Below are 25,357 nucleotides of genomic sequence, written 5' to 3'. Positions count from 1 at the left end.
ATGCTGGGTGATTCAATGACGCCATTTGATTTTAAAGAATGTTTATATTGTTATATTGTTTATATTATTATTATTATATTATCTAGAACCCTTTTATTCATGACATAAGCCATACATTTCATATATTTGAAGTGTTTTCGGACATAAGAGCATAATTTGTGAATATTTTCGCCAACTATGCTAATCTATAAATGATGTTAAAGTTATCTTGAACACTATTATGTGAATATGAATGAATGAATATGAATGAATACATTTTATGCTCTTTCAGTAGCGTTATTACATTTAAACTGTATATATAGAAGTTAAATAGTTGATTTATAGTTATGTATTGTCAATAATCTTAGGATTTATGTATGTAGGCTTACAGATATTTATGTTTAAAGTGATGTCCCCTATAAAGCTATGGAAACGAATAGCAAATCAATAAACCTTGTTATATTGCCCCGAAATGGCGAATTTCCAGCACTTCAAGTCAGCTATTGTCAATAATCCCAAACCTCTTGTTCAATGTGTATATAATAAGTGTGTTTTAATCCCAATATAGAGGCAGCAAATGACTTTAAATGTGCTGTCCCCCCACGACTGACATGTTGAGACGTGTTCCCGGCCATGCACTGTCTCTTTAAAAGGCGTTGCCATGCACACGATCCAGGGGGCGGGACCTTGATCAACTCGCACGTTTGTGTCTGTCTGCGTAATAAGTGTGTGTCTGTACTTCTGAGTGTGTGTACATGCAATGTGTGTTTAGAGGGCAGCTACAGTAGTAAGTCGGAGTGAGGTGGCAGTCTTTTTTTCCACATAGACGAATGCAAAGCAAGCAAGCAAGCAGGAGTTGAACTTGGAGGGAAAGGAGTGGTGCGATGGCGTGTGAACGACTTCTGAACGGATCATCCGGGATTTTTTAAAAGTCTCCGTTGTTTCCACAAGTAAGATCATTTATTGAACGTTTTTCATATTTTACCAAGTTTGTAGTTTCAAGGCATTGATCCTTCACCGCTGCTGTTGTGTATTACGCCTGAATGGTGTCGGTGGTGTGTTTGAATGTCCTCCATGTACTCCACAGGCGTTCAGAGAGACAACTTGTTCCGATTTAAGTGCACGTCTCTGCAGAGGAATAGCAACAAAGAACGGGAGCGCGCATTCATGGGACGCGACTTTGACAGGTCTCGGTGTCGTCGCTTGTAACTTTTTCTTACTGCCAACCAGCAAGGAATATCATGGCCGAGGCTGCTCTCCCCGACGCCTTGCCGCAGCTCGACGTGGCCATCGACCCAGATTTCGAGCCCCAGCAGCGGCCCAGATCTTGCACCTGGCCCCTACCGCGTCCGGACTCTAGCACCGTGAAACCGGAGAGCAATGATATCATCCCGGAGGAAGAGGATGACGAAGAGGACGGTGCTCACCAGCATATGGTGGTCGGAGTGAACGCTTCTGGTGTGGTGACAGACGACCAGAGTAGCAGCAGCCCACTAGCCGACGGCGCGCTCTCCTCTCCCGGGCAAGAGAGCGGAGGCTCCCCGCACTCCTCGCACTCTCCTTCCGCCACCTCAGGGGCGCTGACCCCGAGCGGCTTGGCCATCCAGCAGACCCCGAGGAAGGCTTCGTCTCGCCGGAACGCATGGGGGAACCTCTCCTACGCCGACCTTATCACCAAAGCCATCGAGAGCGCCCCGGATAAGAGACTGACACTGTCGCAGATTTACGACTGGATGGTGAGATCCATCCCGTACTTTAAGGACAAAGGCGACAGCAACAGCTCGGCTGGATGGAAGGTAAGAGTCGCACACTCTCTCAAGCCCCCAGCACCCCTCCTTTCTCCAGCACAACAAAAACAAAAAGCATGTGGCTTCTGTTTGTACACAACACAGCCCATAGTGGGACTGTCTTAAAGCTTTATTTCTTTATGGTGGAAAGTACACTCAGATAGAAATACTTTGGGTACATCTTTACTGAATATCACTCACCACTTTGATAGGTAATCTTTAACTACAGTATAGCATTGTGCTAAAATTATGCATCGAGTGACCGAAGGTAATTGTTTAAAACAATACATTGCATCATAATTGGTGTAAAATCAAGAGGTGTTTCTAATATTTAGCCCCTCATGTGGTTATGAAAATATTAGGTGCACCTTTCAGTATGATTCATTCTAAAGGATGTCAATTATAATAATCAAAAAGCGGTAGAAAATGAATGAATGAATGAATCTTAATGGAGTGTCCATTATTATCTTTGTGAATGATTATAAGGGTATGCCTAATCATGTGGCCATTGATGACGTGAATGCAGACCTTCTTTGTTCCTCTTCCTGTGCAAGCCATGTACATGACAGTCCTCTGAGCCTGCAGCCACAGCTGGAATTACGGCACACTAATAAAAAAAAATAAAAATAAAGGGGAGAAGAAGAAGAAGAGGCGCTGGAACCGGTTTGTTTGGAAAACACAGTAGCCTATTTAGTGTGACACAACGCCCATTTAGGACGTCAGACGGTTCACTGAACAGCAGCTAATCCATTAATAAGACAAGGGCAGAACATAAACCATGAATACAGCATGTGAAGTCCTCTCACGCGGGCAAAGAGGTCATTCAAGTACGCTTCTTTTGCGTTTCTATACATACGCCATATGTATGCTTAACGTTTGTTATGTAAACCCTGGCAGAGAACTGTCAGTCTCTTTTGTCAGGTAAACAGGGTGCTGCCAAGGGGGAATTATTACGTAACAACCGGGCCGCTGGGAGTTTAGGTGAACCTTTAAGGGTAAAGCTTCTTTTAAAAGCAACGGCCTGGTGCCTCCCCCCGCCTCTTCCCAAGACATGGAGCTTGTGCAAAAAAAAAGAGGCGCAGAAGGTCAGGAGCGCAGTGATTAACACCCCTTCGAGGCTGAGGGAGCATTCCCGTGGGATGTGGAGCATATTTTGCTTCTCAAGTTTTGCTATGTGATCTGGTAGTGACTTAACGTGTTTATGTGTGAGTGTGTGTAGCACCCACCCAGTGTCAAAGCCAGGTTCACTGTCGCTCCTGGAATTTTGGGCACGACGGCCTGCCCAGGGGTTTAGGGTTACATGTGATCTGCTTATAAATCTTGGCAGACTTTGTTTTTAGTTTTCTTAGGACCTACTCTCATCACTAATAAGTGAAGATGAAGATTTTATTTAGAATGACAGGCACCTCTCATACATTAAAGGTCCCATACTATCTTTCACGTCGTAGCGGTCCCACAGTAATGAAAGTGTTTTGCCAGAATTCCAGCTTGGTGTTGGAATTTGGACATTTTAAAGTGGCTTGTTTGTAGCTTTAATGCTAATTAGCTGTGTTTATCTACGCCGGAGTATGTGGCTCAAATGGCTATGTTGTACATTATACTAAAACCTACAGCTCCAAAGTCTGCAGAACTCCTGGATTTACTTTAAGATGTGTAGCGAAGCTCCACCCTCGGGCATCTCTGTGTGGAGTTTGCATGTTCTCCCCGTGCATGCGTGGGTTTTCTCCGGGTACTCCGGTTTCCTCCCACATTCCAAAAACATGCTAGGTTAATTGGCGACTCCAAATTGTCCATAGGTATGAATGTGAGTGTGAATGGTTGTTTGTCTATATGTGCCCTGTGATTGGCTGGCGACCAGTCCAGGGTGTACCCCGCCTCTCGCCCGAAGACAGCTGGGATAGGCTCCAGCACCCCCGCGACCCTCGTGAGGAAAAAGCGGTAGAAAATGAATGAATGAATGAATGTGTAGCGAAGCCTGTTTTGTTGTTTGTATGAATTTGCCCTCCGTGAATTATTTAGCTAGGAACGGGTTAGACGTGGTATCCTCTCGACGAAGACGTTTTTTCCTTCATGATGTCATGAAAACCTTAAAAGCAACCATTTGAGTGTATCTCGAGCACCTTCTGTTGAGATTTTCTGAGCAAATCCCAATAATCCCGCTAGGTTTTTCTCCCGGGTTTACACTTTACGTCACTGTGCTTCATATCTCTGTCAGTTAAACATTAACCTCGGCAAAAGTAGGTTAAGACAAGGAAACATACGTTGAAATATTCATCCTTGCTGTTAGTCGATACATCATGGGGGCCACTGCTGGTTACTGGTTACAGGAAATGACAGATGTGTACCTGTTGCAGTGCTTTTTATGCGATGTATCTTTTTAAAATGCCAGCTTTTAATGTACAGCCGTATATGTTTGATTCCGACGTTTCTCAAGAAAAGAGGTTACTTCAAGACATCTCTCAATGATAACTAGCTTTAGCATTTTAGTGGGTTTTTTTTCTATAGCATCGCTAACGTCTAATGTTGCCACTAGTTATGTTGCTATTAGCAACACCACTCCCTGCATACAAGCACTTTTGCTCCATGACTTACACAAAATAAACACAGTTATTGTTACTTACTGCTTGCTCTTCTGGACTCTTGCAAACAACCAAGTAAAATTTGTCAGTTAGTCCAGCTGCATACTGGCCCATGTTCACAAAACAGTCCAGTGTGAAATACCGTTCACAGATTAAAATGCATTTCTTTTGCTGGTAGGGAATCAGGAACTCCCGTAGGAGCCTTTGCTAGCAAGTAAACAGAGGAGCAGAGCTTATCTGGCTTACAGACACGCCCATATAAGGAAGTCCACCCCTCTGTGACATCACAAAGGGTCAGTTTTACCACGCCTTTTTGAAACCAAGCTTTTTGAGCCATCCTAAACTTTTTAGGGCTCACTTCCAAATGCGCAAACGCAATTAATCTGAAACTTTGGCATTGTTTTAACACAAGAATACAACATTCTTACTACATTTATAGGTCCGAAAAGTGGAAAATAAATAGGTCCACATTAAGATTACATTGTCTCTTATTGTTGCTTATTGCCACATAGGAATACCAATAAGCCCATTAATAAGAGACTGGGATAAGTCATCTTTTTTTAGTAGCACAGTCTGGGTCCTCCAACCCCCACCCTCCCAAGTGGAGTTCTGTCCAAGAAGGGCAGGTCCAGTCTGGAGCTGCTGAAATGTGTGCTAAGAGAAGCGTTAGGGAAGGCGGGCTAAATCTCAAAATAGCATTTGTAAACGCACCTGAAACACTCGGTGTGTGTGTGTGTGTGTGTGTGTGTGAAAGTGCTTGTGTGTCTTTAATCAGAAGATTAGGTGCACCTGTGTGTACTTATGTACGTACACAAGTTCATGTGTGTGTGTGTGTGTGTGAGAAAGTATAACTGGCTGCAGTGAACTTTGTGATCTGGTGTTACTTAACCCCGCTGTAACTGGCTGCTTTTTCCCAGCGGCTGCCCATCACAGGCCAAGACCAAGTTATGTCACAGCCACACACACACACACACACAGGTCTCTTCTATTCTCTAATTTAACTTTATGAGGCTCTAACGGCCCTATGCACCCGCATTAACACGACACGCAACCCCCCCCTTGCTTTCCGATAACACCGACAGCTGAGCTTGTACCGCGTGTTTTTAACCTTTGCATACTTCCCCGTGCAGGCAGACATGCACAAACATATACGCCACAGTCATCTGGTCATGTTCAGACTTGTCACCAACGGTTCTGAAATGACTTTAACCCGTCAAGTGTGTATGTCGCAAAGATGGTGGAGGAAAAAAAAAAAACGCATAAACATCTTTATATAAATGTGACCCCCATATGAAGAACAATGCCTTGTAAGGCCAGCAGTAATTTGCCGGGTCATTTTAATGTCTTAGCACAGTAAAAGTGTTGATTCTTTTGATGAATTCTTCCTTGCAGAGTGAGACAGACTGGACAAAGGAGAGCGCTGCTTTCATAGGGTGAATGCAGAGTGAGACAATGTGGGCCCTGGTTGGGAATTAATCATTCATTTATTTCTGCAGCTGGAAAAAAAAAACACCTGGAAGGAGGAAGAAAATGCACAATTTAGATGGTCTCTCTCCCGTTACAAACTGAAGCATTGGAGAGGTCAGGGGTGGCCTAGCGGAGGGAAATTAACAAGCTTTGCTGTGAAAATGGTGTAATACAAGTGCCCTCTGGCTGTGATTCCCAATGGAGTGGTTTGTGAGGGTGTGTGGGGCCAAACGAGGAGGGAGAATGGAGAGGGGGGGTGTACTGGGTTATGGGAACCCACCAGCTCCAGGCACCCCTCCAAAAGACTGAATAGTGTCACCCAGCACAGTCAGCCTCTAGGCTCTGTTCTGGTTCCATTTGCAATCAATGGGCACAGTGGACTTTTATATTACAGAACTATACACTATGTCCCAAAGGAGGGAGGACGGAGTGGGGGCGGGGGTTAGATCCTATTCTCGCTGACTTTTAGAGCAAGAGGCGGGGAACACACCCTGGACAGATCAACAGTCAGTCACAAGACTGATACGCACAGGCAGAAAACCATTCACAATGTTGTCATAGTGATTAACTGAAAATGCTGTATTGTACTGCTTTTAAAGTGCATGCAGAGGTAGATGCAGACTACTCATCATACTTCAAATACTGTAATTTTTTGGAGTGAAATACATGAGGAGGTTGCCTACAGCCACATTGTTTTCTGACATGGTGCTAATTTGAGACCCTGGTAGCTATTTGCTTAGGTCGAGTCTTTGGCACCCTTTCCAAGCGCATAAGCTTGAAAAAAAATACTGCACTGCATACACACTATTAATTGGAATAAAGTGGCCCGGTGAAAGAATACAGACTTCCCTCTCGGCAAGATCTGCTGCGTTCAAAGACGCCTCTCAATTATTCAGCGCGCTCAGGAGGAATTCAGAACGCTGTATTAATTTTTAAGAGCTTTTCTTGGCTAAAGGCGCTCCTGTTTTTGAGGCGTCTGTCTCTCCTTTTCTGCCCTCGTACTCGCTGGCTTCCCATCCCTCATTATTTTTTTTGCTTCTGCCCTCATTTGTCTGCATGTAAAACGCTGTGGTGAGCATAAAAAAAAGCTGTCCTCATACAGACCTTGTGCTTTCAGGAATTATTTTTAATGAAGTAGTTTCTGAAAACCCAGATTACTAATCATGTGTTTAGAAGGGTCATGGAATTGATAGTAGGACAAGATTTATTATATAAACATGAGCATATCACAGCCTGATTCTATGCTAAAAATGGCTGTGGTCATCTTAATTCATTTAGAGAATATTACAGAGTCAATGCTTCAGCAGATTCCCACTCATTTGCTGCTTGGTTTGTACAAATTAAAAGTGAAAACATCTTGCAGTACATTTCGAGCCTGTTGAATCAGTACATTTCGGTACAGAACTTGCTGTCAAAGCAAGCCCTCCCCGCTCAAAAGCCACGGATCAGCAGTTTACTCATGCAGCAGATTACGCCAGTCTCTTTCCACTGTTGATGCATGAAAGTTTTGGGCCTTGTAATTGAAGCAAAGTGCAGAAGCTGGGGGGAAGAAAAAAAAAAGTGCAGGGAACCATTGCTCTATTTGCACATTTACTTTAGTAAAAGCAGCTACTACAGTAGTTCAAGTACTTCAAGCATGCCGGATGATGTAAAACCACTGTTGGTCGTAGAGCGATTTTCAGGTGGTCCTCGATACCAAAGTCAAATTTATGCTAAAATGTACTACTAAGCCACTCACGCTGTACACAGAACACATGAACATAACAAAGTTCAGTAATTAAACACTTCATCATGTGCAGGAATCAAATGAAACTGTAATAATAGTGTGAATTTTGGGGGGGAATAGGAGGTCGGATCACATTCTGAATCGACCAATTCGGTGTTGATTGTGGTCTTCCAGCCATTGTGCAAGCAACGTTTCTATCAATAATAATCACTGTCTCTTTCATAAGAAAGGATATGATCTTTTACCTTCAATGACAGACATGACGGTCGAACAACCAAGACCAGGGGTCTCAAACTCAATTTACTTGGGGGCCACTGGAGCTTGGGTCTGGGTGAGATTGGGCCGCATCAACCCCCCCCCAAAAATGCATTTATTAAAAACAATTTTTTTTAAAAAAAACTTTGTTTTGGTTCCAATTTTCTACAAGAAAAGCTCTGATAAAACATTCCACTGTTCTCAGATATGTTACTTTTTTTCAACACAAAATCAGATGAAAAATAAATAAACAAATCAAGAATAAAGAAAATCAATCAATCAGTAATAAATAAATATAATAATAATAAAACAACAAATAATAAAAACTTAAGAAACCACATACAGTTGGTGGGTAGACAAATTATTTTTTTCAGATTAAAATGAACAAAGCATTATTAGAGCCCTGTAGACATGACAAAACACGACTATAGTCACATTTATACTCTTTTTATTTACAACATATTGCGCAACTGCAGGGTCTTGAGACACATGCTAACTCGCAAACTAGAGAGCTAGCGACCTAAACGGTAGCCTTCAAGTTATTTCCTTTAAACTTAAAAGGCCAAAAACTTACCACTTCCACACGGATAGTGAGGATAACTATTAACAGTTATTTAACCTTTAACATGAACATTAATCAAACGTAATAATTTTTTCTGGGTACATGATACCATACAGCATCCATATCAAACTTGCGTGGGGCCTCAAATTAGTGTCCTGCGGGCCACATTTGGCCCGCGGGCTGCGTGTTTGAGACCCCTGACCAAGCCCAAAAGTGCATCTTTTTGCGGTATGCAGCGCGTATTGAAGCAAGTTAGTCCAGGGTTTATGGACCGGAGTTAATTAACATAACCATGAAATGGTAATGGACGGAACAGCACAACCGGAAGACTTTGCTGTCTTTGTGTGTTTTCTCGGTGCCCTCAATCTCCTCTTGGATAAAATTGGTCTCCTCAATGTGAAGTAACCTGCATTGTCTCTAACTAACTAACCGACGACCTTAGATATAGCCCACTCTAATTGCACTGAAAAGTCCTTAAAATGATGTTACCGACATTGGAGTGAGCTCTGTAAATGCCCCATGTTTACATACTCTACATCTTAGACATTTTCTCCCTTCGAGATCAAAGATAACCAATCCAGGTTTGCATTGTGGCTACATACGTATCTCACTCATCTGTTTACATTTTTTAACCGAGAACTGTCAGCTTTTCCTTATTTTCCTCCATCTCTTATGTGTGCCTACATAGTAGCTCTACTACTTCTAAACTGACCCCCCCCCCCCCCCCCAAAAAAAAACACCCCAGATTTTACATCAGAGTTAATATTATCTCGGAATACTACTGCGACCAAATAGTGGTCGAGCTGGATAATCAGGTTACACCAATACAGTCACTTTGTCGTTGGCCAAAATAAATAAAACATGTAAAAACCCAGCAATTATGCGCTGACACGCACCATAGCGGCCTTGTTTGCTCTGTCAAAACACGACACCTCTGCAAATAGTCATATGCAAACCATATGTAGACACCTGTAGTTATTTTGTGCATATTCATAATAGTATGTACAGAATTTACACTTGAAAGTCCACATTTGTGTGTTTTGGGGGTTTTTTTTTTGCACTTTTGCACAGTCTAGCTGAACTATTTGAGGGGAAAACCTTAACGACTGTCTGGAGCATACATGAGCATGCATAAATGTAGTGTACTTGTGTTGGAACAGGCAGGGATGGGGTGTTGCTTGTCTCCATAGCGACTGATAGCTTGTCAAGCAGGATGGGGGCACTTGCAGTTGGAGTGATAACTGATAACAGGCCACCACACACACACACACACACACACACACACAGTAGCATTTCACAAATTTTCACATAGCTCTAAATCTGCTTGCAATTTTTTGTGATAACCACATTGCTAAAGAATGGCCCCTTGCTTGTTGCACTCCTCCATCGCTACCAAGCTATCAGCTCCCAAGCAGAATAGAGGGATGGATGATGCTTTCACAGCCCAAAATATAATTGTTCATTGCCGTTTGAGTTTTGATAGATGGCATCAGATGATTCGGGTTACGTGTGTTAGATCAGGGGTCTCAAACTCAATTTACCTGGGGGCCACTGGAGCTAGGGTCTGGGCAAGGCTGGGCCGCATCAGGTTTTCCAAAAAAAAAAACGCATTTATTAAAAATAGAAAAATTTACAATTTTTTTTCAGTGCTTTGGTTCCGATTTTCTACAAGAAAAGCTCTGATAAAACATTCCACTGTTCTCAAATATCTTAATTTCTATTTTTCTGCACAAAATAAGATGAAAAATAAACAAATTAAGAATAAAGAAAATCAATAAATCAGTAATAAAAAATACATATAATAATAACAAATAAATAAACTTAAGAAGCCACATATAGTTGGTGGGTAGACAAATTATTTTTTTCAGATTAAAATGAACAAAGCATTATTAGAGCCCTGTAGACATGACAAAACACGACTATAGTCACATTTATATTTTTTTTATTTACAACATATTGCGCAACTGCAGGTTCTTGAGACACATGCTAACTCGCAAACTGGAGAGCTAACGACCTAAACGGTAGCCTTCAAGTTATTTCCTTTAAACTTAAATAGCCAAAAACTTACCACTTCCACAAGGATAGGGAGGATAACTATTAACAGTTATTTAACCTTTAACATGAACATTAATCAAATGTAATAATTTTTTCTGGGTACATGATACCATACAGCATCCATATCAAACTTGCGCGGGCCGCACTAACATTAAACTTTCATATCAAGGCGGGGGCCTCAAACTAGTGTCGTGCGGGCCACATATGGCACATTCAGACCCCTGTGTTAGATGAACTGTTTTGTAGTCGGGTTGTACTGATACAGCTTTGTCATTTGGATACGGATATCAATCTGATAATGTGGAATGTTAAAGGCTTGATCAAGTGATATTATCCAGAACAATCATCAGTCACAGTAGGAATGAGAGAAACCCATCCATTTACTTTTTAATGCCTCCGAGGTATAGTTTTATCTACAATGTAGTGACTGCAAGGAATATTATAGCCAAGTGCTGAATTAAACCAACAGGGGCTGCTCAGTTTTTCTGTTCTTGCTAATGACTTCTTGTTGTCGAGTTTCTTTGTATAACGCTGCTTCAGATGCTGGATGAGTTTGGTCATATTAAACTTCCCTGGTTCGGTGCCACCAGTCTTGCCTACCCAAAAAATACATGGCTTATCCTCTACATGGAATCCGTTATAATCTGATACTCTTGAATTGAACTAATCCAGCTGCTGTTCATGGTTATGTGGAGGTGTCTGCATTGCATAGCAGATCATCTAAACCGGGGGTCTCAAACACGCGGCCCGCGGGCCAAATGTGGCCCACAGGACACTAGTTTGAGGCCCCCGCCTTGATATGAAAGTTTAATGTTAGTGCGGCCCGCGCAAGTTTGATATGGATGCTGTATGGTATCATGTACCCAGAAAAAATTATTATGTTTGATTAATGTTCATGTTAAAGGTTAAATAACTGTTAATAGTTATCCTCCCTATCCGTGTGGAAGTGGTAAGTTTTTGGCTATTTAAGTTTAAAGGAAATAACTTGAAGGCTACCGTTTAGGTCGCTAGCTCTCTAGTTTGCGAGTTAGCATGTGTCTCAAGACCCTGCAGTTGCGCAATATGTTGTAAATAAAAAGAGTATAAATGTGACTATAGTCGTGTTTTGTCATGTCTACAGGGCTCTAATAATGCTTTGTTCATTTTAATCTGAAAAAAATAATTTGTCTACCCACCAACTATATGTGGTTTAAGTTTTTATTATTTGCTGTTTTATTATTATTATTATTATTATATTTATTTATTACTGATTTATTCTTGATTTATTTATTTTTTATCTTATTTTGTGCAGAAAAATAAAAATGAAGATATTTGAGAATAGTGGAATGTTTTATCAGAGCTTTTATTGTAGAAAATTGGAACCAAAGCACTGAAAAAGTTTGTATATTTTTCTGTTTTTAATAAATGCATTTTTTGGGGGGAAAACCTGATGCCTTGCCCAGACCCTAGCTCCAGTGGCCCCCAGGTAAATTGAGTTTGAGACCCCTGATCTAAACTCTGTATTACCTCTAGAAGCTTTCTAACTACAGTATCGCTGAGCCTGCCCACCACCTGTCCCGCCCACATGTGAGCACACAGGATTCTCTTGTCTCAGGAACGCTACAGTAGGACTGTCGAGCTGTTATATCAGGCATTCCCTGTTGTAGTGTATGTTACAGCTCTTCCACTCCTGGTGGCTTTCAGTGTTCCACATTCTCCAGGATCATTAAAACAAGGGAATAATATTTCTTATATAGGGTTCCTTTTGGGTGTTTGATAATAACTCCCAACAATGTCCCGCTGCTGTTTTCCGCCACAGAATGTGGTCTATTGTTAATAGTCCTACACAAGTAACCAATCCCACTCCTCATAAAGTCACAGACATCAGAAGTATGTGTACATGTGTGTTTGTGAGGGGATGAAGGAAGCCTTTGTTGAGCCACCGAGGCTATAATACCGCTGTAGTCGTTTAGGGTGCTTCCATATCTATAGTTGGCTTTCTCTAATTCAGGGATTTTCCAAGTGTGGCAGAGTGATAGTGCGGTTGGAGTCTGCCATACTTTGTCTTTTATTTATCGATCTCAGGATGGATTCATGTAGACTTTGAACATAACTAAAGATCACCTCACCTGGAGTCTTTTGGCACACCCCAAAGTTGAAAACCTCTGCTCTAAAGTTTGGATTATGCTTCTGGGTAGTCACTACGGCATCCCCCTTGATCCTTTTTACAGTTCTTGGTCAGGGTTGAGTGCGTGATGTGCTGTTCTCTGCAAAAACAGACGTTACTGGAGCTTTTTCTATGAAAACAAACCACAATATTTATATTTTATTAAGATTAAGATATGCCTTTATTTGTCCCTCAGTGGGGAAATCTGTATTGCACAGCAGCCAGAGTACAGAGTCAGTTAAGCAGTACAAAATACACAATATAGAAAAATAAACAATATAAACAACCCAAGTATTAACAAAAATCAACAGTTTTTCCCAGAGTTATATACAATACAGTATGTAGATAGTATGAAACGAGATGAGATACGTATATAATCCCTAGTTATTTTAGTTATTATCCCTAGTTTCGACCACTTGTCATCCCCATGAAAACTAGAAAGTATCATAACCCATATGGAGAAACTGGAGATGGACCCACGTTTCATTTAGCTGTTATCGTTTATGATACCTGGGTAAACCTTTGTGTTTGCAGACCTGTGTTTTATAGAAGAGAGTGGTGGTTTGGTGTGGGGACGGGGGGGTCGTTGTTGATAAAGTAGAGCAGATATGCAGGGAGTCGATATGGGTCAATCTAATAAGTATGTCCTTGTGTGTTTGCTGACAGTGCACTATCTGACTTGACCTTTAGCCGCACGATCGGGCTACTTTGTTTGATTGCTAAAAGACGTTAAAGCCGATAAGCTGCCCAAATCTTCTTGCAAATTAACCCAGCTCTTTCCCTTGGAGAGGTGAAGACTGCGGCGTAAGTGAAATCTTACTCCAGGGCTGCGGACAGGGGAACGTCTTACCTTTAAGCCGACGAAGAGAAAGGTCAGAATTTGACTGGTGTCCCAGTGACCTGGAGAGAAAAAAAAGAGGTGGCGTAGCGAAGTCACCTTTTTTGACACTGTTGGAATTCAACACAAGAGTGTTGCATTTGCTAAGAAGGCTTAAAACATCGATGCTACAACTTGGACCATAACAAAGGTTATGGGTCAATTCATCAACCAGCTGAACATATATTTGTGGCGAGAACTGACAGGGTTCGGGATTCCAAATGCCAAATTCAGGTAGATACAGGGTCGGGCAAAATGAGCTGACACATTTGTAGGTTAAATAAAACGCAAATAAAGTAAAGAAACAAAAAAGTACATATAATGCCGTTTTGTTATGTTTTAAAAATTAAATCAGTTCTGGCGGTGCGAGGTCGGCCGGTTGATTTTGGTTTCAATGCAGATCCAGTAGCTCTGAAGTTGGTAACCCATAATAAGATGGTGTGTGGAGCTGGTACGGGATCATGTCTACCAAGATTGAAGTGCAAACGGAACACTGGTTGTGTTGCAGTTACAGAAAACAAAACTAAAACCAATGGCATTATAAAAGAAACAAAGCAAAATAGCATTATATGAAAACAATGGCATTTCTGTACTTAACACTTTTTTTGTTACTTTACTTTATTTGCCTTTTATTTAACCTACAAAGGTGTCAGATCATTTTGCCTGATCATGTATAAGCCCCAGAAAGAAACTGCTGTGTTAGTACTCAGTACTCCTATAGAACAGTGTCAAAAATCCTTGTGATACGGAAGATGTAGTCACCCCTGCAATTCCAACTGCATAGAGTATGTAAGATATTTGTTTTGTTTACATAGACATGGGGCTAACGGTGATCACGGAAGTTTGTGTGGAGAATGTGTATTTACGGCGAGTTTTGTTCAAAAATAAATGTGCTTCCCTTATTCGTCATTATTGGGCACTGTAAAACGTTTGTCACATTAAAGCAGGGGTCTCAAACTCAATTTACCTGGGGGCCACTGGAGCTAGGGTCTGGGCAAGGCTGGGCCGCATCAGGTTTTCCAAAAAAAAAATAAAACGCATTTATTAAAAACAGAAAAATATACAAACTTTTTCAGTGCTTTGGTTCCAATTTTCTACAATAAAAGCTCTGATAAAACATTCCACTGTTCTCAAAGTACTTTAATTTTTATTTTTCTGCACAAAATAAGATGAAAAATAAATAAACAAATCAAGAATAAAGAAAATCAATCAATCAGTAATACATAAATAAATATAATAATAATAAAACGGCAAATAATAAAAACTTAAGAAACCACATATAGTTGGTGGGTAGACAAATTATTTTTTTCAGATTAAAATGAACAAAGCATTATTAGAGCCCTGTAGACATGACAAAACACGACTATAGTCACATTTATACTCTTTATTTACAACATATTGCGCAACTGCAGGGTCTTGAGACACATGCTAACTCGCAAACTAGAGAGCTAGTGACCTAAACGGTAGCCTTCAAGTTATTTACTTTAAACTTAAATAGCCAAAAACTTACCACTTCCACATGGATAGGGAGGATAACTATTAACAGTTATTTAACCTTTAACATGAACATTAATCAAACGTAATAATTTTTTCTGGGTACATGATACCATACAGCATCCATATCAAACTTGCGCGGGCCGCACTAACATTAAACTTTCATATCAAGGCGGGGGCCTCAAACTAGTGTCCCGCGGGCCGCGTGTTTGAGACCCCTGCATTAAAGCCATTAAACACAATGTGGTGAAAATATAGAATAGCTCGAGTCGCGCATTGCTAGCTAGCTTCCGTTTCATGCTCTGTAAGAAGAGATTCAGCCAACTTTTGCCGGGCCTGTTTAGGCCGGGGGGGGGGGGGGGGGGATTTTTCGGTGTTTATGTGGCACGATTGAGCGGTCTGTTGAGTAAATACTTCCAAACACGAACGTTCCTTCTCACGATGACAGGATTTCATTTATCTTATATATCCGCCGTGGTGTGCAGTCATCAACTTGGTTTGTTTTTCCGTTTATCATGAAGCCATTTTCTTATCATTGGATGAAATACTAGTATGTCAAAAAAATCGCCAAATGAATTTCTAAGTATACAGTTATTGCTGAATGTGCATTCTTTTTGCACTCGCAAAGAAGCTCTGTGAGCATTCCACATTTCTCCTTTCTTTGCTTTCTGCCCTTGCACTACATCACTAGTATGGCTATTGGACAGTGAAAATACCCAATAGTGTGTTACTCTGTCTTTCATTGCTTATGAGAGCATGAAATCACTCCAAAGCCTCAAGGCACATTGAGCACCGCTCTGCCCAGACACACAGTTCAATTCTACACACACACACACACACATGCACTTGATATATCACTTCATTCTTGCTGTGTGTTGTTTGAATGCATGGTAGGCGCATGCATGTGTGATTCCTCTCTGCATGCAGCGCATCCCTTGGTTCCCACAGCGACCCAAGTGAGCCATCTGCCCATCAATCACTGGTGCTGCTGAGGAGAGTAAGCGATACCCGCAGACATTGACCCTGAGACCTGTAGCATCTCAACATGGCTCCGGGGCAAGGACAGAACATGGAATACACACACACACACGTAAAACACACGCAATTTGGAGGGAAACCAGCGAGCGAGAAGAGAAATATTCACTAACACACGTCTCTTATGTCAGTGGTTCAAGGCTTTTGTGTGGAAGGGGGGCCCATCTACAGTGAAGGCTTTGTGCCTGCTATGAATACGTAGGCGTGTGTATGTGTGTGTGTGTGTGTGTGTGTGTGTGTGTGATAGTTGTGAGTCCTGAGGGGGGGCAGGGCTAATGCAAGGGAAAGCCCTTGGCCTCAGCTGTTGTCATACATTTTCTCTTCCTGACTTTTATCCCCACTCTACCCTCCACACAACTAACTTTCACTATTGTGTGGAGCCTTCAGGTCAACCATCTTTCTCTATGTTCAGCCGACATAATGGTAGTGGGGGGATGGGATGGGGGGGGGGTTACAGTGTTCATGTGATCCGGCTGCATAGTCAAGTGAGCAGGAAAAGTATGCACAGTCCCCACCCTGCCATGCGACATTGACTTTACATTTAAGAGACTCTAATTACAGGGATGTTGGAGATATGCCTTACATCTCCGGAGCCATTACGTCTTAGCATGAAAGCGCTCTTTCATTATACTGTTAATAATGGCTCAATTATTTTTGGAGAGAGCTTTAACACCCACACAAAAACACTCCACCTTGGAAACAAAATTCTTATCATTTGAATCGATTTAAGTCAGTTTGTTGCAAAGACTCAAGTTGTGGCATGTTGGTAAAGTTGCATTATTGGAAGTGGAAGTGGAATAAAGAGGTTACACAGCAAAAAAAAAATGTTCTGCTGACTATTGGCTGACCACACAATATCCCAAACACACACTCACAAGTGTCATTATTACAGTTAGTCAGGCTTCACTTATAAAGTGTATGGTCAGGGTGGCTGTATGTGACTTCCTTTAGTCCCAGTCGTATACGTACAAACATATTAATGCAACCCTCACTAGAGTCGCGGAGGGTATGCTCGAAAAACTCCACACAGAGATGTCCAAGCGGATAATCAAACCAAGGTCTTCCCAATCTACTGTGGCCTCCATGCTAACCACTCGCCTATAGTGCGGCTTGAGCTCAATTCCATTTTTTCCCAATCAAGGCTTCCTCCCTACTGCACATCAGTTTATGTTCCCCGAAACCCGCTGGACTGCTCAACACCAGACGCGAGCGATACCTACGAGATCGAACACCTTCAATCTGTGCGGATTGATAGTAGCCACGTATACATGGACCCAAATATTCCAATCACATTCACTCAAACGGAAATACAAAGAATTGAACCTTTTGTATACACCTCATTCCGAAAAGCCAATCCGAATGAATATATAATCTGATTCACAGGGGTGGAATATTCCTTTCCCCAATCCGATTGAGGTATCTTGTACCCGCTCCAACGGAAAGTTGTTAGGGTGTTTTTCTTCTGTTGTTTATTGGCGGTTGGTAAGCAGCTTTTGGTGTGCATTACTGCCATCTGTGGAACAGAATCTAAACCCTTCTATTTATTCACATTTACTGCGCACTCGCCATTGACTATTCTGTTTGATTATAGCGGTGCATGTAGACAGGAGATTTGAATATTCCTTTCCATGTATACCATGGTTTTCATTCGGAAGTCATTCGGAAAGAGGAAAAACTCCTTATGTAAAGGTGGCTACTGAAATATCAATACCTCTGATAAGTCTTTAGGCTCTAAAATGGTTTTATCAGATGATTATTGCATAGCTGTGTAATACACTTGAATAGGATCAGAGCACTTACACGGGTCAAACAAACTAGACTTTTGGCATCAACACAGATTGCCTCGTGTGAGTACACCATAAACACTAAGGTGTTATGAACATTTGACATTTAAAAACGTGCCCACATACTGTACGTCCGTTCACATCTTCTGCTTAAGCATTGCGCTATTTCGACTTCTCTGGTGGACATAAATTTGTAAGGAGGAAGCACATTTTGGAACAAAACATATTTCCCTTTGGTTATGATAGAGGCTTTGTCGATGCCAAATTTAGACATCAGGAAGCAGCTGACAAGAGTTTCTGATGCGGTTTGGTGGCGAGACATGCACTGTGTTGGAAATGACACCTGCAGGAGCCCAGGCGTGAGATTTTCCTCTTAAAGCTATGCTCTGTAACAATGTCAGTCGTTGTTTTGTTTTTTTTTATTCACAGGGGTCAAAAGGAATTGATCAGATTTTTTTTTTTTTATATATATGAGCGCTTCAGTCAATATGTGCATTATTAATGGAGCTCCATCGTCTCCCATTGGCTCATCTGTCTACTTAAAAGGAGTTTTGTATGTGAGCGAAACCATTCTGACTGACCTTTGTGGCCCACCGGATCCCCTGAGGACAGTTGGTGCTCGGTTATGGCTTCTGCAGTGACATCACTGTGTGGTTGAAAAGCTTTTAGTCAGATTAATGTGCAGTGTGTATGCATGTGTGTGTGTGTGTGTGTGTGAACCAGATTCATGTTATCCTGGTATGTGCATTAACACATAAGCACACAGTATGGATGATGAAAGAGGTGCATGGATATTTATTGATCATTTGCAGGAAATTACGAGTGGTTCGGCCACTCAGCTAGGAGACCCAGGTTCGATTCCCTGCTCGGGCATGTCTGTGTAGACTTTGCACGTTCTCCCCATGTGTGATTGGTGACTCCAAATTGTCCATAGGTATGAATGTGAGTGTGAATGGTTGTTTGTCTATATGTGCCCTTTGATTGGCTGGCCACCAGTCCAGGGTGTACCCCGCCTCTCGCCCGAAGACAGCTGGGAGCGGTATAGAAAATAAAAGGACTGTGTGAGTGTATATGGTGTCGGGTAAATGTGATTTTTTTTTACTTCATTTTTTTGTCACTTTTTTCCCCATAACTTTGCCACAGTTTTTGTATAGTATTGCACTCCAACAAACTAGTCCATTTACCATTGTTCTACGGGCATACAGTGCCCAAACCAAGCATCCTACATTTTTTGAGTGATTGCAAAATAACCCCCCATGGGGCCAAAGAAATTAGCGAGTGCCAGTACTTGATAAAAGAGGTGAGAAACAGGATGTCTGCATCAACAATAGGTTCCATGCATTTGTCATTTTAGAATCTGCATTGTTTTCAGAATGTAAATCTAAAAGTGTATTTTTGGAGTATCTGGAACAGATTCCTATGGGAATAATCTTGGTTTTTCAGTTCCTGTCCGAAGTTTTGGAACAAATTAATAATGAAAACCAAGGAGATACTGACTGTAGCTTTGATTGTTTAAAATTCCCAATGAATACAGTGGAATCCAACACACTTAATAATAATAATAATAATAATATCTTCCTGTCTCCCATTGAAATACTTGGACAACACATTGCAACTTGCGTTTTAGGCTTGATTAAAATCCTATTTCTTTCCCCTCCCCTTCTGAGCCACATTATCACATTTAGCATTCCCGTAATCCATCATTTCCACAGCCTCAGCTGAGTTGTGGGATCTGTATAAGCCTCGACTGTGTAAATATGGGTTAGTGTGCCTCATGCTGCACTGCACCCCCCACCCCCCAAAGCCCCACCGATCCTCGCTCATTCTCCTTCCCTTTGCTTTTCTTGGCATTTTTATTGTTTTGTTTTTTGTCCTTCTACTTCCTTTTGCTTTTTTTTGCCACCACAGCAAACCACTCCCAAGCCAAGTAAAGAGCGACTGTTTAATATATATGTGAAAGCATTTGTGTTGGACATACAAGTAGACATAGTAGGCTGTAGACCAGGGGTCTCAAACTCAATTTACTTGGGGGCCACGCATTTATTAAAAACAGAAAAATGAATAAACTTTGCTTTAGTTTTGATTTTCAACAATAAAAGCTCTGATAAAACATTCCACTGCTCTCAAATATCTTAATTTTTATTTTTCTACACAAAATAAGATGAAAAATAAATAAACAAATCAAGAATAAAGAAAATCAATCAATCCGTAATAAATAAATATTATAATAATAATAATAAAACGGCAAATAATCATAAAAACTTAAGAAACCACATATAGTTGGTGGGTAGACAAATTATTTTTTTCAGATTAAAATGAACAAAGCATTATTAGAGCCCTGTAGACATGACAAAACACAACTATAGTCACATTTATACTCTTTTTATTTACAACATATTGCGCAACTGCAGGGTCTTGAGACACATGCTAACTCGCAAACTAGAGAGCTAGCGACCTAAACGGTAGCCTTCAAGTTATTTCCTTTAAACTTAAATAGCCAAAAACTTACCACTTCCACACGGATAGGGAGGATAACTATTAACAGTTATTTAACCTTGAACATGAACATTAATCAAACGTAATAATTTGTTCTGGGTACATGATACCATACAGCATCCATATCAAACTTGTGCGGGCCGCACTAACATTAAACTTTCATATCAAGGCGGGGGCCTCAAGTTGGTGTCCTGCGGGCCACATTTGGCCCGCGGGCCGCATGTTTGAGACCCCTACTGTAGACTGAACTTTCACCGGCTGATGGTTCCACTCTCTCTCTCTCATCCTCATTTTTTGAATGTATACTCCCATATGCATGTAACTTTGCTAGCCCGATAAAAGACCGATGCCAAATATGGGACGTCAATCCTCTCTTTAGCATCAAGCTTCATCTGTCAACAGTTTTTATGCCATAAGACGAGCAGGCCAGCAGCAAACTCAGAAGGAACAAGCGTCTATATTTGTCCGTCTGAGCCTCATTTGGCCTCCATGTCTGCCTGCCTCTCCCCTCTCTGTCTCTTCCTTCTGCTCATTCGCTGTGACTCCCCTCAGTCTCTTTCCTCAGCCCCCCTGTATAATTACTGAAAACTGTACAGAGACAGCGCCGTGGCTCTGCAGCGAACGCTCGCCACCATTGGCTGGCCGGCGCTCCACCTCCACTCGCGATTGGCCGCGGGCCTCAGTGTGGGATTCAATCGGCTGGGTGGAAGTGTATGTAGGTCAGTGTGTAGCGATGCGAGCCTTCCCTTCCCTTCCCTCCCCCCCCCTCCTCCTCCAACATCTCGGTGCTGTTGTGTTAATTGGCTGCGTTCCAAGTTCGAAACCCAAGAGAGTCTTGAGGACGGAGAACGGAGAATGAGGGATGAAGCGGTCGAGGTTAAAAGAGGAAGGGAAGTTAGCGAACAGAAGAGGAGGTGGTGGTGTTGGATGGGGGGGGGGGGGGTCACATTTAACATGGGGTGCCCTGTTGCACTCAGCAGTGCAATAGTACCGTGTTTTCTTGGTGAGACCATTGGGTCTCAAAGTGACACTAGGCTGGGTTTGCACAGTAAGGATGCATTCAGGTCACTTCAGTGCGGTCTGGTTTTTCGAACCCTAAACCACCGAACCCCACAAAATGAGAGGTGAGCAGCACAAGGAGTTAGATTAACCCAGTGTTTTTCAACCTGTTTTGAGCCACGGCACGTTTTTTACGTTGGAAAAAATTTTGCGGCACACCAATAACCGACATTATTTGCTTCTTTCAGCTTTTTCCTGATTATGGACTCGCCACAGCAGATCCTTTTGATCCGCATACAAATTTAAACAACAATATTACAAAATGTCACCACTTCCTCTCACGTGCATCACTAAGTCTATTAGAGGAACGAGGCAATCAGCTACGTGTTGCCGCACGGACGAATATTGCATTGCTTTGCCAGTCTTTACACCAATGCAATGACACGCGACAATGACATAATATTTGCAGAAAATTATTAATACATGTTAATTAAAAAAGTGATATTGCATAATTCCTCACGGCACACCTGACGATTTCTCACGGCACACTTGTGTGCCGCGGCACAGTTGTTGAAAATCACTGGATTAACCAATGTACTTTCACACAGCCTCATAAGTTTATTCACTGCAGAGACATTGCTTAACTACTGGCCCCGCCCACTAATCACAGCATTTTCAGTCATTTTCAATGTCAATGTTAATATTAATGTCATGTTAAGACGCATAAAGGGTATATACAGTCCAGCACGCACCATCGATGACACGGCCAGCGACTCTCTGGTTTATCTAATCTGCTGTGTTGTGACTTTTACCGACACAGTGAGCCCATTGTGCTGCATGAAACTCCGCCACGGCGCGACATGTCCTCTTCGGGGCTGGCTTTTAAGGAGGAAAGCAGCTATGCCGGTGAATAATTCACGCTAACCTAAATTCCTCCACACCCCATAAGTGGCGGTCCCTGGGCGTTGCCCGTAGTAGAGTCCGACCCAGACAATCAGCAGACTGAAAAATTCCAAACAAGTAAAAAGATCATGTCTGTCTGCATCCTTCACATTAGATGCCCCCCGTCCCCCGGTAGTAGTTTGTCATCAACATCCCTCTCTGACTGAACCTTTCTTTCTCAGTGTCCCAGCTTTGAACTCATTACGATGGGCACGGACCATTCTTCCTTATCCACCCATGCACACGCACACACAAACATGCATAGTGACTTCAGCCCAACTTGACCCTCATACTGAGCCAGCCACTGACCCATTTAGTGAGGAACAGAGCACCAGACGGACGGCAGACTTTGTTTTTTTTTTTTTTTTACTGCAGGGCATTCTGGGAAAACTAAGCAAAACAACAAGAAACAGTCCCCTCACCATGGTGGATGTCGTTACCTGTCACAAGCCCACAGATACGCGTTACATTTTGTGTACCAACTTTCCAGTTTAAGTGTGTAATATAGTATGACCACACCTTGAGCACGTACTCGAATCATGCGGCCCACTGAAAAATTAAAGGGGACAGATGTACACCACATGCGATTTAATGAGTGTATGTCTCATATACACACACACACACACACACACACACACACACACACACACATGCATACATCCAGACAGGAGCCGTTTTTTTTTTTTCAAATTGCAACACACCGACACGTTCATCGCGTGACTAGACACGGGGAGCAACACATCAACCTATACTAACGTAATATCATTACTTCCCTTTTTTTTTATTTTTAGCCAACGACTGATGACTCTATGTTCCATCCCATAGTAGCTGTGCTTGACGTGATCTCACAAGGGCTTTTGCAGGAAATTGTGCAAAAATGTAAGCATGCTTATGTATATTTTTCGCTGTGCTGTAATGTTTTAGGCCAGGATTTCAAAGCAGTTTAGCTTATTTGGAGGACCACCACATTTTATTCACATTCATATCCCTCGATTTAATTACTGAGGTTTATTATTTTAGATGATTCACAATTCAAAATGAGCCATGCTATTTGGCTGAGGGGAAAAAAAAATATTCAAGAAAAAGGGAAAAAACAGGCAAGTATTGAAAGTTTTTTTTTCCATTTTACTTGACCAAAATTAAAGAAAACATAAATAAAATGGTCAGTTAAAAAAATGGCAACAAAATTTTAAAATAATAAAGAAATTTTTCATAATTTCATTCATTCATTTTTTACCGCTTTTCCTCCCGAGGGTCCCAGCTGTCTTTGGGCGAGAGGCGGGGTACACCCTGGACTGGTGGCCAGCCAATCACAGGGCACATATAGACAAACAACCATTCACACTCACATTCATACCTATGGACAATTTGGAGTGGCCAATTAACCTAGCATGTTTTTGGAATGTGGGAGGAAACCGGAGTACCCGGAGAAAACCCACGCATGCACGGGGAGAACATGCAAACTCCACACAGAGATGGCTGAGGGTGGAATTGAACCCCAGTCTCCTAGCTGTGAGATCTGCGCACTAACCACTCGACCGCTGTGCCGCCCATTTTTAATAATTTAATAAAGAAAAATAATAAAGAACCTGAAATTTGAGAATTTTAAGTACTTGGGGTCAACGGTTCAGAACAATGGAGATTGTGAAAGGAGCTGAAGAAGCGTGTGCAGGCAGGATGGAACGGGTGGAGAAAAGTGTCAGGCGTGACGTGATGGAAGAGTTTGAGCTAAAATGAAAGGAAAGGTATACAAAAGTGTGGTGAGACCAGCCATGTTGTTTGGTCTAGAGATAGTGCCACTGAGGAAAGGACAGGAGATGAGGATGCTGAGGTTCTCATTGGGAGTGACCAGGATGGATAGGATCAGGAAGGAGTACATCATGTTAGAGGCCTTGGAGATAAAGTCAGTTATCGGCCAGACTGAGATGGTTGGGACATGTCCAGAGGAGAGATAGTGAATATATTGGTAGAAGGATGTTGCCAGGTAGGAAGGTGTAGAGGAAGACCAACGAGGAGGTTTATATATCTGCTATAGGCATCATAATCAGCTTAAATATGAATTTAGTGAAATGGTTGATCTAAAATGGAATGCACTACTTGGCTGCAACGGGTATCAAAAAACACATCAAATTAGCTCCAACAACATACATCTCAGCAATGGCTCCAAAAACTCCTCCGGTTTTAATACAGGAGTTCAGAACATTCCCATAGCGATTCTCTCATCCTATTTTCTTATTCTTCAAGGCCAGTGTAGTGTGTGAACCAACAGTCCACGTGCTTTCTTTTGTCCTTCTCGCCATCAGCATAGAGGAAGTGTAGGTGCTGCGCCTTCTGCTATCAGCGTGAGGCCCACCCTTGCTGAAAAGCCCGTCAGTGCTTTCTTTCAGTCTTCGCTTCTGTCGCTCCCTTGCCTCTTTGCTTTACAAGGACTTGGCGCACAAATTGCAAAGGATTACGAAAAATACTCTTTTTTTGGAGGGAGGCACCGAGCTCTTCAAGCTCCACAGTCACCTCACTGAATACTAGTGTGTGTGTGTGTTGGAGAACTTGGGCTCGCTACCTACTTTAAGAAAGTGGGTGAAAAGTGAAAAGAGACGAGGTGAGAGTGTGTGTGTGTGTGTGTGTGTGTGTGTGCATGTGTGGAGGGGCGGTTGCTAAGATTGAGTGATTGCTGCCCCCAGCGAAGAGATCTGGCCTGCAGCCAAGTGCTGCCACCATTCAACGTTCGGAAGAAGCCAAAAAGGGAGGCAGAAAAACGATTAAGACGTGAGAGATGACAAATGCATAAAGTCACAATAAGAGACCCCAAAGCTATCATGATACACAATGTTTTGCTTCCAGTATGTTGCATCATCGCTAATATACCTTTATGGAAAAAAAATATATATTGCAAATATAATGCAATATATCAGGAAATATATTTCCATATATGGGATCTTATGTTTATATTTTCCAATATATTGCAATATATGCATAGATCATATATGTGTATATATTGATACATATAAAAAATATCTTGCAATCAATATTTTTACATATATAAAATTGCATATAATTTGGGATATATAAACTCATATATATTTGGATTTAATATATTTAAATATATTGAAAGCGGCAATCATTTGCATATTCTGCAATATATTGCCATATATTACATGAATATATAATATATTG

The 25,357-nt window shown here is 41.8% G+C and overlaps 1 protein-coding gene across 3 annotated transcripts in view; it reads left to right on the top strand.

The window, feature by feature from the left end:
• Nucleotides 1-630: 630 nt before the first annotated feature.
• Nucleotides 631-25,357, top strand: part of foxo3b (forkhead box O3b) — a 48,678-nt gene continuing 23,951 nt past the window's right edge. Inside the window, exons 1-2 of one of the 3 annotated variants that reach the window (XM_058056925.2) lie at nucleotides 631-929; nucleotides 1,067-1,775. In XM_058056925.2, the coding sequence (XP_057912908.1) occupies nucleotides 1,221-1,775 (555 nt within the window). In that variant the 5' untranslated portion in view covers nucleotides 631-929; nucleotides 1,067-1,220. Of the gene's footprint in view, nucleotides 930-968; nucleotides 1,776-25,357 lie in introns of those variants that run through there. The other 2 variants (XM_058056923.2, XM_078799054.1) reach the window with 2 other exon arrangements.

The sequence above is a fragment of the Doryrhamphus excisus genome, linkage group LG19 (genome assembly GCF_037039965.1).
Source record: "Doryrhamphus excisus strain RoL-2023G ecotype Guam linkage group LG19, RoL_Dexc_Guam_v1.1, whole genome shotgun sequence".
NCBI lineage: Eukaryota > Metazoa > Chordata > Actinopteri > Syngnathiformes > Syngnathidae > Doryrhamphus > Doryrhamphus excisus.
The sequence above is the reverse complement of the archived record's forward strand: the minus strand, read 5'-3'. Positions and strand labels throughout refer to the sequence as shown.